Source organism: Seriola aureovittata, chromosome 13 (assembly GCF_021018895.1).
Source record: "Seriola aureovittata isolate HTS-2021-v1 ecotype China chromosome 13, ASM2101889v1, whole genome shotgun sequence".
In the NCBI taxonomy this organism is placed as follows: domain Eukaryota; kingdom Metazoa; phylum Chordata; class Actinopteri; order Carangiformes; family Carangidae; genus Seriola; species Seriola aureovittata.
In genome coordinates, this window is record NC_079376.1 from 19315449 (window position 1) to 19335593 (window position 20145).

At 39.2% G+C, this 20145-nt stretch overlaps 1 protein-coding gene across 2 annotated transcripts in view; it reads right to left on the bottom strand.

The window, feature by feature from the left end:
- sntg2 (syntrophin, gamma 2) overlaps positions 1-20145 on the bottom strand; it is an 86663-nt gene that overhangs the window by 39067 nt on the left and 27451 nt on the right. For both annotated transcript variants that reach the window (XM_056394124.1, XM_056394123.1), the window contains exons 5-8: positions 18520-18563; positions 16960-17001; positions 15717-15804; positions 11861-11949 (exon numbers count right to left, since the gene is read on the bottom strand). In XM_056394124.1, coding sequence (XP_056250099.1) covers positions 11861-11949; positions 15717-15804; positions 16960-17001; positions 18520-18563 — 263 coding nt within the window. The remainder of the gene's footprint in view (positions 1-11860; positions 11950-15716; positions 15805-16959; positions 17002-18519; positions 18564-20145) is intronic.

Below are 20145 nucleotides of genomic sequence, written 5' to 3' on the forward strand. Positions count from 1 at the left end.
AGTAGGCTACATTTCGACTCTTCACACACACACACACACACACACACACACACACACAAAAGTGGATCCAGAGAAAATGGAGCCAAAGTGGATAAAAACAGACCGACAAGAAGATGCCTCTTGACATTCATTAATGACAGAATGAAACTGGCGCTGATACAATCTCAGCTGTGAGTGTTTTTGAGTTATAAAGTCAAATTTGGGGAAAAACACACTGTTTAAATTGATGGATTATATTCATGTTGGCAGCAGTGAGTCTCTTTTTAATGGATTTTTGCAAACAGTGAAACTGCAGTACAAGCGTCTGACTGAGGCAAATACACAGGTGCATTTAGGCTTTTCTTTGGCAGTAATGAGCATTAGGAAAAGCTCAAATTGCAGCTTAAAGATGCCTGGCTTATAGCAATAATAAAGGTGTTAATGTGGCATGGACATTGGGTTATGGGTACTTTCTGCTGGTGGCAATACATTTGACAGGAAGTGAGACTTCATTTTACTTTAGAGTGCACTTCACAGCAATTTGCCATCGGTATAATGGTCAGCTCTTCTTTCTTTGTATTAGAATCTGTTCAGAATAGGGATGGGTGGGGAAAGTTTGCAATAGCTAGATGTCTATATGCTTGTAAACACATTCAGATGCCTCTGTGCTGAGGTTTTCTTTTTGACAAAGGCCTGCAGGTGTTGTATAACTGAAATAAACTTATGGGTGATTGCTTTATAATAATGAGGACATACAGTGGCAAGTGAACCCTTTGGAATTATCTCCATTTATGTATTAATATGTCAGATCTTCATCCAAGTTACAATAATAACAAATACAATCTATTTTAACTAGTACCACAAAAGCCATTGTATATTTCTTATTCATTTTGAAAACATTATTCATACATTCACAGTGTAGGCTGGTAAAAGCAAGTGAACCCCTCAGCTACTTACATCAACCAAACCTAACTAGACTCAGGCGTTATCAAACCTGGGTTGTTGTTTTTTTTAAGTTTTTCAGGTAGCTTATAGGATAATGTCAGGCTAGCTGTCTGCAAGTTAAAGCTCAGTAGCAGCTGGGTGATGCAGCAGGACAATGACCCTAAACATCAAAGTGAATCTACTACAGCATGACTTCAAACAAAGAAAATCCAGCTGTTGGAGAGGCCCAGTGAGAGCCCAGACCTTAATCTACTAGAGATGCTGTGGACTGACCTGAAGGGAGCCGCTCACACCAGATATCCTAAGAATACAGCTGAGCTGAAGCAGTTCTTTAAAGAAGAACTGTCCAGAATTCCTCCTGAGCAATGTGCAGATCTGATCAGCAGCTACCGGAAGTGCTTGTTTGAGGTTATTGGTGCCGACCAGTTATTAAATCAAAGGATTCACTTACTTTTTTCACCAGCTACGTGAATATTTAATGGCTGTGTTCAATAAAGACACAAAAGATTATAATTGTTTGAGTGATAGTGTTTGTCTATACTTGTACAATACTCAGATCACATTTTATGAGCAATCATTGCAGAAAACCTTGTGATCCCAAGGGGTTCACATACTGCCACTGCACTTTAAAAGAGTAATGTGTTGTCCCGATAGCTAAAAATGTCAATACTGCTTTGATATTGTTGTAAAACTGAAGTCTTTTTTCACAGAGGTTTAATTCGTTCACCTAATGTTTTCTGCAAAGTGAAATTCTATTACAACTCTTCCTTTGATGGTTTGAGAGAATAGCATGAAGTAGTCTGCAGTCTGGTAGTAGATAGAGGACTGCAGCAAAAAGCTGCAAACAACTACAGCATCTAACATCCTGGTCAAACTGCGTTTCAAAATGTGATGATCTGGATTTCAGTTGGTTGAACTGGTGGACTAAACTGGCCACCAGTTCACTAGAGGCCAGCTTCACCCACTTTTCTCTGCACACTTTACAGGTTAAAATACAACAACAATGCAATACAAAAGTACACTCTTGCACAGTATCTCAACCATACAGATCAGAATGTCGATGTAACAACAGCACTGAGGTCAAGAAAAAAAAAAGAAAGAAGTTTCTAAAGCAACAGAACAGAATTGAGGTACATAGATATTAAAGTAGAATTGTTTAAACAATTTGAAACTGGAAAGGCCACAGCATCGGGGGAAAAAGTAGGTTTTATGCTTACAATTAAAAATCTCCACCTGCCTCTCAATGTTGCCTAGAGACTTTAATTCACTTTATTCCAAAGAAGGGAAGCTCAAAAGCAATGGCTCTACTCCTGTAAGATTTTTTGTCAAGTCTAGGAACACTTAAATTACCAGCATCAAGAGAACATAAATGGCATGATGGAGTACATGGGGTAATAAGACTGGAGATGTACTGTAGAAAGGAGCCAGCCAATTTAAAGCCTTGTAAACTTCATGACAGGCGTTATATGATCAAACTTGTAATGTCTTGTAAAGACCCTGGCAGCTACATTTTGGACCAGTTACTGAACTGTTACTGTAATAGGTAGGCCAGAGAAAAGCTCATTGCAGGAGAGATTTTGGATATTACAAAGGCATGAACAGTGTCTGAATTGGATGAAATGGGATGTATCTCAGCTATGTCACCTAAATGACAGAGGGCAGTTCTGGTGGCACATTTCTTATGTGGCTCAAAAGTAAAAGAGATACCAAGAACTATTCCCAATTTCTTGACTTTACAGCTCTGACTTTGGCAGCTATTATTGGTTTATGGTAAAAATCCATGAAAACTGATCAATGTCTGGTTGGACGGACAAGCAACTTTTCAGTTTTCATCATATTCAGATGTAAAAGTTGTTACTATCTCAGGCTTTACAAGCTGGAAGGGATCATTGGCTGGTACAAAGAGACAGACGTGATAATTTGTTGTATTTTTGTGAAGATGTGACTGAGCATCTTCAGAAAGTACAGGCAAAACCAAAGAGGTCAAAGTACAGATCCTTGCAGAACTTCATGTTTAACCAAGTAGTTCTAACCAAGACTTTCTGAGAGGGTGTCATGGTCCACAGAGTGTTCGGATCTAAATCCAGGCTGATAATCATCAAAAAGATTGTTAATGAACAGACGGGCTGTGAGTCGGCGAGCAACCACCTTTTCTAACAGTTTGGATGTGAAGGAAAAATTTGAAATCTGTCTATAATTGACTAGAGTTTTAAGATCAAGGTTAGGTCTTTGCAGCAAATTCATTTTTAAAGGTGTGGAGTACAGAACAGAGAGATTTGATGATCCTGAGAAGAGGGTATCCTTGCATATTGAATAGTTCTTTTGTGAGGTTGTCTGGGGTTGAATCTATTGTAGAGCACATGTAGTTGGTTTATAAATTTTAACAATTTTAGAAAGAGTACAGGACAGCATATTTACATTTAGAATAATTAATTTCAGGTGTGGCAAAATAAAAAACAGTTTTACCTACAGAGTACACACTCAGACACCAAAGACACTCTACGTTGTTACTATTGGTTTCATAGTATGGCTTAATCGTGACATAACACAGGACAAAAGATTGTGACTACCTCTAAAATCTTTCAAAATTCTAGGGTTTAATGAAGCCCCTCCGAGACTGATGCTGGTGCATCAAAAATTCGAAAGGTCCTGAAGCACAATATGTTGACAAAAGCTTTGACAGCTGGAAGAGCGCCACATTTAAATGCAAATCACACCACACTTAATGAAGAACAGATGCATTACACATTATCTAATGAGTTACAAGCTTGGGGATCAAATAAGGGAAGCTTTAGCGACATCAAACTGTGAATCATTCCTGCAACTAGAGATGATCTGTCAGCACAAAATAAACAATAAAAAAAAATCTGGTGTAGCCCCTGTGTAGTTATAAACATGGTACAGGTACGGTAGTGGAGTACACTGACAAGACACCTGCTGCTGCTCATTGTACACAAACTAAATCAGCTGCATTCCCCCAAGTTCAAAATGGCTGAACGTATTACCAAAGCATTAAAATAGCCTCCGGGTGGAATGTAGTCAAGAGTGAACAAAACTGCTTACCTTTGCAAAGTGAGTTACACATCACTGCTGAACTACAGCATGTCTCATGCAGACCCCTGTCAGCTCCTCGCCAGTAATTACTCAATTTCTGAAGAAATTATGTTTGTTTGCTCCATTTCATGTCAACCCAGGACAAATGTTTTAGTTAACTCTCAAGTGGTGCTCTGCAGAGAGGAGGTGAGGTGGCAGGAAATAGAAAACTATCAGGCTGTCAGAGTGGATTACACTGACAAAGCACCTGCCTCTACTGAAGAGCAGGGAAAAAAAGGAACTGAAGTCACAGTGTTGTTCTTCACATCAGTCAGCAAGTCCTTCATGGATACTGGTACTTCAGAGATGACTGGCAAAGCATAATTATTTGAAAACATCTAAATAAGTCAATGAGGTAAATGGCCGAAGGTGAAAAAGGAAAAATGTGTCATTTTCTCTGTCAAGAAAGCTAACTGAAGACAAGCTTAGTGAATAGTAATCACTTACTGAAAAGATTTGAGTGTATGGGGAGGGAAAAACGCAGGAAAAAACATGATTGCTCTTTTGTCAACTTTAATATTGTCTCATCTTGTAACCAAGAAACAATGTGGTCAGCCAGAGAAAGTCACAATGGAAAAGTGAAGTCTCAACAAGACTAAGACTTTACAGCCTTGCTAACAGATCTGTGAGGCTGTGGTAACTTGAGCTAAATGCTAACATCTGTATGCTAACATGGTGATGTTTACCATTGTCATCATTGCAAATTAGCATGTTAGCATGCTAACATCTCGCAATTAGCACTAAACACCGTCCATCTTGAGAGGAACCTCAATGTCCCTACCATATTTTAGGGCAATCCATCCAATAGTTGTTGAGACATTTAACCAAAATTGACAAATGTTAACCTGTGGTGCAACAGGAAAAGTCAGTATATAAGCAAAGCAGGTAGGTTTTTATCATCAGGTGATCTTGAATATTCGTTTTGTATTTCAAGGCAATCCATCCAATAGCTGTTGAGATGTTTCTGTCTGTACCAAAGTGGTAAACCGACAGACTGGAGTGTATCATTGCCATCCTAAAAAAATGTAGCATATCAATGACCCATGGATTAACAATACTGGGTCTAAACTAAAAAAATCTGACACTGACAAGTAGAGAAGTTTTGAGACTCACCTGGCCTCGCTGTATACAGCCGTTTAATGTACAGATATTGAGAGCGAAATGAAAAAAAGCAATGTCTTCTCTGTCAAGAAAATGGGATCATCATGCACCTCATCCCACCGTGCCCCTTCTGGTTTCACTCCATTCTGGTTTATTAAGTCTAGTGTCAGTGGAGAAATTACTGTGTATTACACCGTTTCTCCCTGTGTGATGGTTGAGTGTTAATGAAAAATGGTGAGTCAAGAAAGAAGTCCTTCTTCGGATCTGAGGAACTCGCATAACGAACATTTACTGCCAATTCTTTGGACTGCTCAAAAAATTGTCCTATTTAACTTGTCGTAAGATTTGGTGTTTTTGAAACAATAAAATCAACTGTGAGTGGCAGGTTATAAACAATGCGAATGAAGTGATTAAAGCGGTATTAACAGATTTTCTTGCCACTTGAGGGGAGCAAAAAAAGTTAAGTAACAAGGCACTCATATAGCAAACAGTTGCCTATTTACACATTCAGCAGACACTGAGCGACATTCTGCTTCTGGGCACCTGATGAAAGTAAAGTAAAATGTCAACTCTCGCTCTATTTTGGTCTCCGCCAACTACTGAGCAAAAAATCTGGCTCTTCATTAGCTAATTGCTCCACTATAATGTCTAGCTAGTCCCTAACTATTTTGTCAACTGTCTATCAGCCCCATTTCCATGAAAACAGAACCAAAACCATTAAAGGAGCTACTTGTAAGTTTTGCTCTTGCTACATAGTCAGTGCTAGCATTGACAGCTGTTTACCAGTCTAGTAGAGACATTGCGTGCACAACATCAAACTTCATTCCTTTTTTGCAAAGAGGTGGCTCCTGTGGTGGAAAGCAATGTTAACTCTTGTGACTTTCTCGTCTTTTCTTCTACTGAAGTTAGTACGCTAACCAGCTAGCCCTGGCCCATCTTGGGACTTTCCAATAGTAGCCTCCAGTCTGCCCTGAAGACATACTGCTGCTCAGAGTACAACGTATTATAATATTTTGTATTATAAATGCAACAATGGCCGAAGCTCTTGTCAGGTGACAATCACAGTCAACTGCTCTCGGCAAAAAAACCCACATTCGGCGGCAGGGAGTTAGGCGATAATTCTCATTGGGTCTATTGATTAGTACAGCTTCAGATACACCCAGTGATTATTTATTTGTTAGAAACTCATTAAAAAATAGTGCTGCCCTTTTCTGGGCAAAATTCATAGATGAGAAAATCATAACCTTTGTTCAAAAGTGAGAATTTTAAGCAGAAAAAAGAATCAAGGAACATCCAGTTACTTTCTTTTACTATACAGAATGTGCAGAAGTTGTATAGTACATGAGCTCAATTACCATTTCAACCCTTATCCAACCTCAGGCTTAATGACCCTTTCCATTACAGACTATTTCATATGGTGCAGAGCTACTTAATGGCATGCAATGTCATTTTTTTTTCTTTTGGGAAAAAATAAAGTTATGGGTTGCCCTACTTTTGTGAAAATCTCTATCTGGAGGCTTCCTATCGTTATACTCGGAACATTAAAGTGAATTCACGACTAAAAAAAACAAAAAAACAACACAACAACCAATTACTCTAACAAAAACAACAACTCACATAATTTTGCCTTTTTTGCAAGGCAAGAAGAATCTCACTTGACGTGAGCAAAAACTAAATGGAGGCCAGTTCTTGCTATTTGTGTTTTTCACTCCTTAAATGCTATTTCTGGGGTTAGGAAACCACCTGGCTGATTGCGTTTGGCAGCCACTTAGTTTTCAATTAGATAATTAAATGTAAATATCCCTGCTAGATCCAACTGATCTATATCATTTGTTTTTGCATAGCTAGGCATGTGTCAGGGTCTGTTATTTCCTCAGATAAACCATGTGCACATACTGGGAATTGAAAGAAATGCAGACCATGCACAGGCCCAGTGTACAAAGATGTTTCGCCCTCTCCAGCTCCTGCTAGGGTTTTAAATGGAAACACTTTAAATCTAGATTATCTATGAAAGGTTAAAGTGGCCACCTGCTGTCCTTCATGCTTTCTCTGAATAATTCATGTAAAACGACGAGCCAAAGATGCAGTCTTTACAGCTTCGCTTTTCAATATAGATTACCATATTAATGTGCAATTTTCTGATGCCTTACCAATAAAACAGTGAAACAGTGGCTTTGGGGAAGAATTATAACATTCATCATGCTCAGGATATAATGTTTAGATCTATAGTAACATCAAACCCAATTTGCTTGATATGTCTGCAGCATGACCAACACTGTTGTTACCTCTGCGCTGACATACTGTATCCAATTGGTCGTTATGAGTTAAACCTGACCTGAGCCGTTCTTCTAGGATCCGAACGCCAATGAAGGGCATTTACTGGATGTTTTTGGAAGCCAGTGCTGAGTGTGTCCTGTTAATACAGGCGATGAAGTGACTCTATCACATTGTGCTTTGGTGAGTTTGAAATATCCCTCTGTGAAATCAATCTGCTACTATAGTGAAACTACTCCCACCTATCATGCGAGCAGTGTACACTGTAATCACAGCCATCATCGCTCTAAGATCGAGCGAGCTCAAGGAGCTAATAGCAGCTTTGCGGGATAACACAGAACCTGATGAATTATTTTGCCTGCTTGCTCTTCCTTTTGACCCTTGCCTCCCTATGAAACCACAGCCACAGATTGATCTCCAGTGTAGAACCACGCACAAGATCAAACAGGTACTGGTTCTGCTTTACTGCTGCAGTGTGCAGAGATCACACATTGATCATGTGGCTGTAGACATGGAATAAAAATGAATAGACATGGTATAATTCTCCACATTCAACATTTATTAATCAATAAAACAAATTGACATGGAATTTTTTTTCCAATTTTCGTGGAGAGCAATGAAAACAGGAGCAGTTTGAGGTTAACATATGATTACCTGATGTTTAAAAAATGTATAACTGAGTGTATGTCAGTGAATGATTTTGTAAAAGAGGGTAAAGGGGGTATAGAGGTCCTATATTGATATGTTATTCTGTTGCAGGTGTATGCAAATTTATATAGAAAGTAATTTAGATCTAAATTATTTAGACTGCATTAGATATTATTTGAAAGTACAACATTAACAAATTAAGGATCATTTTGCGGATTTTAAAACTTGTTTCAAACGTCAATAATAGGACTAGTCGCTGGTGACATCCACAAAACGAGATAATATTCTCTGTATCAGTGTAGCTAACACCCTAGCTTACTCCCATCACCCTCTTACCTATTTTAAAATCAGTGAAGGGTGGAGGAACAACAGGGAGAGTTTGGCTGAGATAAGTTTAATTTTCCTCCCTCTGCCAGGGGAACAGCTCCACAGCAGTCAGCTATCAGGGTCGGGACCCACATTTTGGACAGCCAAACACCGACCTAGCATATATGCGTAGAGGACGTTATGGATTACTTCACATTTAATGACATGTCAAAGTCAAAGCAGATTTATATGAGCCACAGTCCACAAAGAGAGGCAGTGGCTCAGGCTGCTGCTGATAGTGCCGCTGCTGCTGGCGCCCGGCTACTGGTTAGCCCTGCTGAGCTAGCTAGAATGATAAAGACAGACAGGCTCTATAGCCGATGATTAAAGTTGATCGGTAGTATATGTGCTCTTGCTGCCCTCCAGTGCAAAGGGAAATTTGGTCCCTAATGCAGTTTTTCTGATTCTGCTGACGACATCAACGTGAGGGCAGGGTGAATACTCGAAGCTTTCTTCACTGATAAAGCAAAAGCAACTGAAGTTTGATGAACTAGGAAATTGACGGCCACTTAGATCAACATTTTAATAACCTAAAGCTGTGTTTACACATTGACAGCAATGTACATTGAGAAAGGGTCCTGTTTTTGTCTTTGAAAGGCCCCACCATGGGCAAGCACATCATGATTATTTCAGACTTTTACCTCAATTACAATTAATGAACAATTAACTTTGGCGCTTATCGATCCCTCTCCCTTTCTTTCTCTTGGATGTGATTGTGTTCCAAGTGATTCAACAAATTGGCTGTTTTACCTTTGGACGCTGAAATAATTTTTCTGCAGTGTTATCTTTTGACTTCTTTTTGTTTGGTGTCATCTTCACGGAAGCCAAAATGTGCCTGAATGACTGACACAGGATGCTTCTTTGTTAAAATGTGCTAAGGTTGAGGTTCAGTGTTTGCACTCATGTCATCCATATCACCAGTTTTGCTTTGAATGAACGCAGACTAAGGTTAGTTGGATGGAGTGGAGGCCCATGACGTACAACAAGGTAGTTCTTTTTTTCTAACCCTAACCCTAAAAAAAAAAAAAAAGGGACAGTACAGGAACGCATGCATTGGGGAAAGTGTTCAACAAATTTACCTCCATGAGCAAGATTATAGTTGGTGGGAGGTTTCTAAATGTTGGTTTTGATATTTTTTGGTTAATTGCCCAGCCCTATATCACAAATTTAGTATTTAAACATTTAGAAATAGAAAATGAAACAATGTGGTTTAATAAACAGCCAGCCTACAGTTTAGAGGTACTTATTGACCATCAACAGCTAGGAAACACAGGGTTCACACAACCTCCAACACTCAACAAAAAGTGGTTAGCTAGTGAGGCAACATGTAAAATATTAAACTAGAAGGAGCAGTTCAACGCTAGTCATGTCCCTCCACCTCCAGCCCCTTCGCCAAGTTCAGTCACACCAGACTGTCCACTGGACTAACAGACTGATTCAACTTCCAACAAAGTCCTGGTAAAACAGCAAACAAGCTAACCCCCCCCCCCAAAAAAAAAAAAATGTCATTTTGACTTGTCATAATAACATATGTCCCAGTAAGTCATGACAGTGCGACAGTGAGCCACCTCAATATCAGGACCATGAAACTCAAGCAGCTAAATGGAATCCAGCCATCATTTATTTTACACCTGTGCCTTTCCTACTGTGATGTATCAGCATGTCTTCTGTTTAAAAAAGGTAGCAGTGGTTAGCGAACCACAGCACGTAAATAAGACAACTACGTCGCTATCGGGAGGTGCAATTCTCCTGTTTTGGCAGAAACTAGCCACCTCCCTCCATCTGCAACCATGTGTGGAGTTAATACATCCCAAATGAGTCTATTAACACACAGATAAAAATTCAACTCCATCTAACTCCTGCTATAACTCTATCTCCTCGAAATTATGTTTCTATACGGCCAAACAGCAACAGCTAATATGTTTTGGAGGAAATGTAATCACTGGCTGGATTATGTTTAGAGGCAACATATTTGCTGAATGAATGAAGCGCTACGTTTATCAACAGCAGCGAAGTTGCTTGGGGGGTGTTGGGGTGGATGACAGGCGTGCAAAGCGCATGAGGTTCACATCCAGTTTCCCGTCCGTGTTTAAGTTCAGAAAACAATAGCACTTGTGCCTAAACATAAACATGTGGTCACTACAAGTGGATAGTCTACTGAAAGATCAGATATTTGATCATTTTACTGATATGTTCAGTATCAATGTATTTGCTACGTGTAAAATAGGTAAATGAACAACATGTAATCGGGCTGCAATTCCAACAAGGTGGATTTGCTTTTGCACTTTAGTTGTAGAGCAACATCATTTTTAGGAGACAGGGTTGGTTGATAAGACATCAAACAAGCCAACCCTCCAAGATGTCAAAGTGCTCCAGGATAAATAATTATAATGAAATTACTGAATTTCAAATTATGACTTTTACACTACTCGTTACTGAAGAAGCACCATCTTACTAAGTATTGCATCAATGCCCAACGCTGTTGTCCACCCCCACTTGTGCTTTTACATATTTTGCCTCATTAGACTTCTCTACAAACTCTGCTTGATTCACATCTCACCCGAGAGCGAGAAACCTCAACACCTGACAGAAAAACACCTGTGTGTGTGTGTGTGTGTGTGTGTGTGTGTGTGTGTGTGTGTGCGCGCGCACGCAGGGTTTTCATCATCTGATACTGTCATTATTTCCACTTTAACAAATGCACTAACTGGAATTAGAAGAGGGACTTGACACATTTACCCTGTGATTGTCAAAAACTTAGTGCATTGTGATGCAGATCAAACATTTCCATTTTCCATTCGAATTTAGATGAAATTTCAGCCTTGGCCGAGGGACGTGTACAGCTGCTAACCATTCATGGTTAGAGGAGCCAGATGACGTTGCTGGCTGCTCCACCTGAGCCTTCCAACCCACATAATCATAGATCACTTTTCCTCTTGTTTTGTAGTGTATTGTAGTGGCCACTGTACAGATATGATAAGAAGCTTAATTAGCAGTGCAGTAAACATCCATACACCCAAAGGTAGACTCGTCTGAGGGTTCACTAGTGAAAGTCTCACACATAATGCATTCTGGTACGTGTAGGCAAAGGCTCTTTGAGAAGGAGGATCATTTCTGGAGATGAATGGAACTAATAGTCTTCATGGACGCTTATAAAATTACAAGCCAATTACATTCTTGTCCACGGTATCCTGTAGGTCATGCCTAAAGTATCAGTTATATGATTTTTAAAATGTGACATTGAAGTGAGCCAGTATGTAAAGATATTTTAGAAACAGATTATTCAGAAGGTGGTAATGATTGTAGTAAATGAGCCCCTCGGATAAAGATCCTTATACTGTAAACACTGCACAATTTAAATATCGCTCTAACCATATAACATCTGAAAAGATCAAGGTAGCAAAACACAATCCAGTCAACATTACACATGAAATATCAAATCAATCTTTCTTACTGTGTTGTTTCCATTTCCATTTAAATGTAAGCCACTGTCAAAGAGGGGAGAGGACACTCTGCTGTGATCCGTCGACAGCCCAGGAGAACCTGAGAAAACAGTGAAGAATCACTCTTCCAACAGTTAGTCCAACTTCACATCGTGCTAGTTATTTTATTCTTTCAGAAACAAAGAAAATAAGTCGAGAGTTTTACCTAAACCTCAAATATCATGGTTCAATTGATTTTAATGTTTATTACTGACTGCTGTCCTGCCTTCAGGTCGTACAGTGTAGCTCACGGACAGCATCCAAAAGAGACAAATGCTTCTCTTTGATTTGATATTAGCTTGGCGTTAGAGGACCTGATTACTGATTCGGTCACACTCAGTAAAGTGAAGCAAACAGCTCCTGGCCTCTCCTGCTTGTCATTTTGTGCCACGGTGAAACGACAAACGCCTTCGAGAGAAATCGACTTGAACCTTTTTCTTTCTCAGGTAACAAAGCACGATTAACTGGCCAAACACCCTACAGCAAAACCTGATCATCTCTGCACTGACACCTTCCTATGAATGTTAACTATCCCACAAGACATGAGGGCTACATTTCTCACAGCTCGCACTTTGAATTTGCGAGAATGTGGTGGTTTATCAACTGAGCCATAAATATTCATGAAAGTCTATTAGTATTAATTATTTTTCTACATCTGTGTCATCATTATGTGTCCATAATTAAGGAAACTGTACAAAATGATCGTTATGTTTGCCGGTAGAGACTGAAGTCATTTGTATTACAGGGCCTTCATTCATTTTTTTTTTTTTTTTGTTGCTTACAGCTAATTCATAAGACAACAGTTACTGGCGGCTCAGCAGTCTGGATGTTTGTGTCTCACACACAACTGTGAACATCTGAAGACCCAGATGTAAAGTTAAGTTCCCATGTGCTACAGACTTTGATGATGCTCCCATTACATTTGAGTTGGCTGAGATTTCAAAGGAACAGTTCAACATTTTGGGACACACACAGTTGAAGGAAGGACAAATATACTTAGGTTTTTAAAAGCAACCGGACTGATTACAGGATTGTAATAGCAGCATAAAACCTTAAAGGAGCCAGTAATAAAACATATTGGATCCCAATTTGCTGTAAAAAACCCAAAGAAGAAGGAGAACATTTTGGGAAATGTCAGTTAAATATTAAGCTGGAGCCAGGTTCATAGCTCAGCATAAAGACTTGAACCAGGGGTGAACATATAGCATGGCTCCGTCCCAAGGTAACAAAATTAATCGAGCAGCATCTTTAAATCTCTCTAGTTTGTGATTTATATCTTGTTTGTTTAATCTGTACAAAAACTGAAATGTAAAAATTACAAGTTGTTTTAGCCAGGTCCCCACCTGGCCCCCGCTTTGAGTGTTCAGACTAGTTAAAAGTTACTTCCACGTAACTTTCTCTTAATGGCTTTTTCCTGAGCCTTCAACCACATCTCATGGCCACATCAACCACATCTCATGGCCTTCCACATGGAGCTTGTCCAGTTGTCATGGAGACCGCTGAGAGCAAACTATCTGCTGAGGAGAGTGAGACATGGTTTTAAAGGTCAGGAATAAGCTAGTAAGTGGACCTTGAATGAGGATTTAATGTTGGTCAACATACATGTTAATTGACCAGACCATAATGTATATACTCCAAGGCCCCGAAAACCTGTTTTCTCTGTCAACGAAGTTGGGCTCAGTTAGAGAAAGGTGATGACACATGAGCACCAATCAGAATTTACCAACTTTTGAATTTAAATTCGGTGACGACAACTGAGGGGTGGGTTGTTCACTTATGTTCAAGGAAGTAAACAAACAATCAAACATGGCTGTAATTTATGATTATTTGCATAATCTAATAATTGGCCAATTGTTTATTTCAATTAATGAATTGTTTGGCCTATAAAATGTCAAAAAGCTGTCAAAAATTCTCATCACAATTTCCTTAAACCCTAAAATATTGAGTGATAAAATATTCCTAGATATAAAATAATAACTAGAGATATGCCAATTGACCAAATCATGCACAATAAATGAACCATATTATTGGTTTGAAAATCTGTCCTTTAAATCGCCCAGCTACAAATTTAGAAATGGTTAACTTAATATTGTGAATGTGATTACTGCAGATATTTTAGGCAAGCAACCATGGGTTCCTCCACTGCAGGAAGTGGTAAAAGAAAGGAGGAAAGTAGGTACAGGGAAAGTATGTGAACACTTTATCATCACTAGGTTTTTTGGCAATAACAGCTCATAAAGCGTCATATGATCTTCATCCAAGTCACAAATGTAGAGGAAACACAGTGTCACTAAGCTAATATCACATGAACAATTATAAAATTTTGTGTTTTTATTCAACAAAGCCAGTAAACATTCACAGTGCTGGTGGAGAAAGTAGGTGAACCGTAGTTGAACCTCCTTTAGCACCAATAACCTCAAACAAGCAGTGCCAGTATAGCTGCTGATCAGACATGCACAACGTTTGGGATGAATTCCGGCCCATTCTTCCTTATAGAGCTGCCTCAGCTCAGACATATTCTTAGGATGTCTGGTGCGAGCGGCTCTCTACAGGTCATTTCACAGCATCTCTACTGGATTAAGGTCTGGGCTCTGACTGGGCCACTCCAAAAGGTGGATTTTCTTTGTTTGAAGTCATTCTGTTGTAGATTTACTTTGATGTTTGGGGTCATTGTCCTTCTAGGGGGAGTAGCCACAGCACTGAACTATCACCATTTATAGACAGTTTGTCTGACTGTGGACTGATGAATACTTAATGTCTTTGAGATGACTTTCCAGCTTTATGCAAATCATCGGTTCTTCAGCCTAAGTCCTCTGAGATCCTTTTTTTGCAGTTCACATCAGCAGATGCTTCTTTTGAATAGCAAACTCAAAAGATTTTTTATTTATTTTTTTTTTTTTTATGAGTCAAAGTAGCTCTAACCCAAACGTCCAATCTTCATTGATTGGACTCCAGGTTCGGCAACTCCTGACTCCAATTAGCATTTGTTAATGCCAATAGCCGAGGGGTTCACATACTTTTTCCAGCCTTCAATCTGAATGTTTGAATGATGGTTTTAATATGGGCAAGAACAAAACATTAATTTGAGTTGATTTGTTTAAGTAAAAATATTATGCTATGATTAACATTTTATTGAACATGGTTTTCCCACAAAAAAAAAAAAAAAAAAAAAAAAAAAAAAAATCACTCATGATATGTCTTATGTAATCATATAAAAAAATATCATATGGACATGTTAACAAGGTAAAAAACATGATCATCGTTGGAGGGGGTCTTTCAAATAGACTGATTTTGATTTTGTTCATACTTGTAACTTGGTTTAGGCTCTGACCACATTTTGGGACAGATTCATACATCAATGAATACAATTACAAAGGGTCCACTTACTTCTCCTTGCCACTGTATTTCCATTTTCTTTAAAACCCATAAAATTGCCAAACTTTCCAAAAATTTGCCATTTTTGTCTTGAGAACTGCTTCAATTTCTTACCTGCCTCACCAGCGTACCTCATTTCTCACCTTTTATCCGCTCCACATGAATGATTTTAGTATCACTGTTTTCAAGCTGCTGAAGGTAAGTACAGGAGCAGGGGGCTGCAGCTCTGGCTGTTGCTTCCATTACTGCTCAGGCCACCGAGCATGACAATTTTTTACTTTGAAACAAATTCTCATCTATTGAACAGCTTTAAAGCGTTAAGGTGAGTAAAAAGGCAATCTCCTAAAAGTATTTTTTTATTTATGTAGTTTTATAGATAGATTATTGTTAAAAATGCTCGATGAAATAGAGTTATTGTGAGCTCACATGGCAACAAAATGACTCGACTCTTACCTAGAGGCAGTTTTAGAAATGATGGAACTTCGCGTAGGTAGCGAACAGTAATGGTGACCTCATCTCCCGCCGTACGCAAGAGGTGAACCTGTCAGGAGCGAGAGAAGAAGAAGAAGAAGAAGAAGAGAGAGATTGTGATAGAGATAGACAGCGAGAGAGAGAGAGATAGATTGTGAGCGATGCAGCAAGATAAAAATGTAATCTCACGTAAATGAAACCCACCACATTCATGTCAAGCCGCACGCAGCGCCGAGCAAACAAAATGTAACTGGAGACGAGTGAAGAATATGCAATCATAAGTTAAAGCCTGACTGAAGTGGCTTCACTTAAATCATCAAAGGTGGAACCTGAAGGCCGGCGTCTCACTCTCTCTTCTGACAGGCGGCGGGAAAGTGACAGCTGACAACACAAAGTAATTACGCTCTGATTATCTGATGCCTACGTGATACAAAATATGTCCTCAAAAGATGTTGAGTCATAGTTTCAAAAGAGGCATTCAAGTAAGGTAATTAAAAAGGAAGAAATATCTAATCTGTCTTCCTTGCATGTTAGACGAGGAAATGAGACGCTTGTATGTAACATCTATGGTGTTAGGGCATTATTACATCCCTACTATCCTAAATGCACATCTGCTATCAGGTTCCTTGCTACTCTCTCCGACAATATGTGTTAGCCCTTGTTCCTTCAGCCTGAGCATCTGTCAGTGCTGGGGAGTTTGAAAGCCATTAAAAGCCCTGGATTTGCTTCTTAAGAGAAACTCCTCATTATGTGCTTTGACGCTGTGCAGGTGGATATAGTGAACAGCTGTTTTGGGGGAGAGACAGATGACAGACGAGGGGAGAGAGTGAGTGTGTGTGTGTGTGTGTGTGTGTGTGTGTGTGTGTGTGTGTGTGTGTGTGTGTGAGAGAGAGATGGGGGATGGTGGCAGAGAATAAGGGAAACATTTAACAAAGCGAGAAGCTAAATTGGAGATGGAAATTGAGAATGTGTAAAAAGTCTGCCAAATATTACCACCCTCAATTCCTGTGCAGCTTTTGATACGGATCTGCTGCTTTTCAATCTTTTCAATTTGTCACAGTGTAAACCAAAAGAAAAACAGCTTCCTGCCAAGATGACAACTCAGATTGTTGAGGCGCACCTCCGTGTTGATAACCGCTGGGATTAGGTGTTAAACCTGGGAGACGGATGGAACAGCAAAGGATGGATGGAGCAGGGTATTAGCTTTTATTACAAATATACTCACAACTTCCTCATGAGTACAGTGCTCTACGTTTATGCCATTGACCTAAAGAAACCAACAGAGAGTGGAAAAGAAAATGTAAGTAAATATATAATGGAGAAAGTGTGTAATTTAGCAACTCTGTGCTCATTTGCTACTGGGTTGGGGCCAGAGGCTCGGCCACAGGTGGCACAGGATATGATGGGCACCGCTGTTGGCCCCCACCAGAGTCAGAAAGTGACAGGTAGTTGGGCTTGTTATTATTATTATGACAGATTACTGAGCTGAGTCTACTGGGTGCAGGCCCTGGGCCCTTAGAGTAAACCTGTGTTAACCTGACTGTTAGGCTTTCCATCAAGAAATCCTATCAAACCAAAATAACAAAATAACTGACAAAAAATAACCAAAAACAGCCACATAAAGACGCAAAACAACAGCAAACAGTCGCAAAATGACCAAAAAGACACAGAAAAACAGAAGCAAAAAAGGCCACGAAGAAACATACAACAATCAAAATGACAAAATTACCATGGAGACGCAGAACGACCATGAACAGATGCATATCCATGAAAAGGCATAAAATGATCACAAAGACAAGCAAAACAACCAGAGACACAAAATGGACAACAACTAGAAGAAACACAAATCAACTACAAACAATGCTCTCAGTCTGGGTGTCTTGCTCCTATAAGTAGGAGGGGGGGGGGGTGACCGATGTCTCATAGTCACAATTTGCTGTTTATTTGAAATACTTGATTACACTGAATAAAATGTAACTATTAACAATAACAAGAATATAATTGCCAATTTAAATTTGAGTCTTAACATATTTTTTATTCATTAATGACTAAAAACTTCTAAAGTTTATTTGAAAGAAAATTGTGACACCCCCCCCACCCCCACCACCCACCCACCCTGCATTTGCTGCACTGTCCTCCCACGGCTTAACATATGCAGATACATGCAATATCCTGCAGTTTGACAATTCAAATAAGTCATTTTGCAACTAAACAAAGGTGGAAGCAATTGCAAATCAATTCATAATATAATTCATAATAACTTCCAGTATGAATCTTAATATTGTTCGGCTGTCCAATATATCTACTTGATATTCTAGATAAACAGCACACCCAATAAACCTGCCAGACAGATTCAAATTAACTTTTTAAAAAGATTAAATGAATATCATTAGTAAATACTAGACACTTTTGGGTTTCATTGATTGTAATGAACAAAAGCGCATCATTTATGGATGACCTTATGATTAAAATACCACAGCATCCATGACAGTGAGATGTCTATTTGGTTAAATTGAAATAGTGTGTCACAATTCAGTAAGACTATATCTGATCACAGCATTATCTTTTCAAAGGAGCAGAGATATTAAAAGACTCATTTGATTAAAATCATGCATTTAAAAAAAAAAAAAAAAAAAAAAAGAATAATTCTATTCCTTTTCCTTCAATGAAATTACACTCTGTCAAAATAAAAGAGGGTTGAAATTAAGGTGCAACAAGTTGCCACTCTTGGCTGTGACCCAAATCAACCTCGGGGCAAAAATAAGTCACGAACCGATGTACCAACCTGCAACACAGCATCCCCGACGAAAAGCTTCCCCGACTGATCGGCTGCGGGCGTCAATTGTCAAGTGTCAGAGGTTAATGAAAACATTAGAAAATAATTGCTCATTTCATACATGGTAATGTGGTGGAAATAGCAATCAATGTCTCTGTCTAACTAATCTCAGGCAACATCCTACAGCTCAGAGAAAGAACACAGGAAAGCATGAAATTTGAAACTAATCAGGATATAAACTCATTTGCGGCGGCACGGGAGGAAACAATGAAAGCTCTGTTGTGAAAAGATTTGTAAAGCTCTGAGAAAAGGGCTCTTGGCGTCCTCGGGGATATGAAGACATGATTCACTCATATCCAAAAAGGCATTAAGAGGGATGTGGGCAAAAAGACAAATTACAGCGAAATGATTCACATGATGCTTTGATATTGCATCCCAGCAGGATACCGAGAGGTCATCGGTTCTTCCGATTTAACCCACAAACATGATTAAAGTATTTTCTCGTCCATCTAACAAACAGCATGGTCACATTTACTCTTCCACACTGGCTACTGTTTAGTCGTGATACTGTTTCTCTTTGCATAGTAATTTGTAGGCAGGCTTGCTGATCATGAATAACTGCCCCAGTGGAAACACTATACAAAATGAATAATAAATGTAAAAACACAGACACAACTTTTTTTTTACTCCCCTTCTCTTTGAAAGAGCTCATTATTCAGTAGTCACCCCCACTGAAAAGAGCTTGTTCTTATTTCTTATTACATTACCAGTAGGTGAACATGAAGAGCCCAAACTATAAAAGAAATAGTTCAACATTTTGGCAAATATGCTTTGGAGGTAGATTGGAAAATTGATACTGATCTCATATCGGAGAACATCTTTCGCTTTCATCTCTGAAGTTGACTTGTTTGACAGTGTCTCTTTTTTGTATAACCTGTACATGAACAGAAATGTATAATCTGGGCTGTAAAAGGAAGTTACGTACTAAAGGCAAATAATACTTCCAGAAACCGTGTCCTCACAGCGAGGTTGCCATCTGCTATCTGGCAACCAGGACGGCAGGTGGACGTAAACAAGCTGCAATTACTTTTACTTTTGAACTGCTTTCGCCAAGAAAATTATCCAGGACTTCCCGCAGAACCCATTACACTGTCATTGTAGTGCCTTTGAACTGAAGGTTACTATCCAAAAGACTTAATTGACATTTAGTCCACTCAAGAAGCATAAACACCTTTTTAAAGCAAATCACCAAAACCACCCTTTCTGTTCTATCTCACTGCAAATCCTCTAATGGATAAACACAAAAGATAAATTTTAAGTTAAAAACAGGAAAGCCAAAAGCTAGACCAACGGTCAGACCGAAGGGTCCGGCTCCACGGGGCCGACGATGACCTCTACAGTTGGTGTCACTGTGACGGCTGCCTGTTACATGATGCTGTTGGCCTCCAACGCTCTTGCTAGCTGGTGATTCCGTTTCCTGGCTGAAATCTACTTTTATACATTTATGTTTCAAATTTTATCGATCTGACTGCAATGCAATACAATGTTTCAAGTTTGTGCCAGCTAGGTTTCATGGGTTTGTTTACAGTCTTTATGCTAAGCTAGGCTAAACACGTCCCGACTCCAGCTACATAA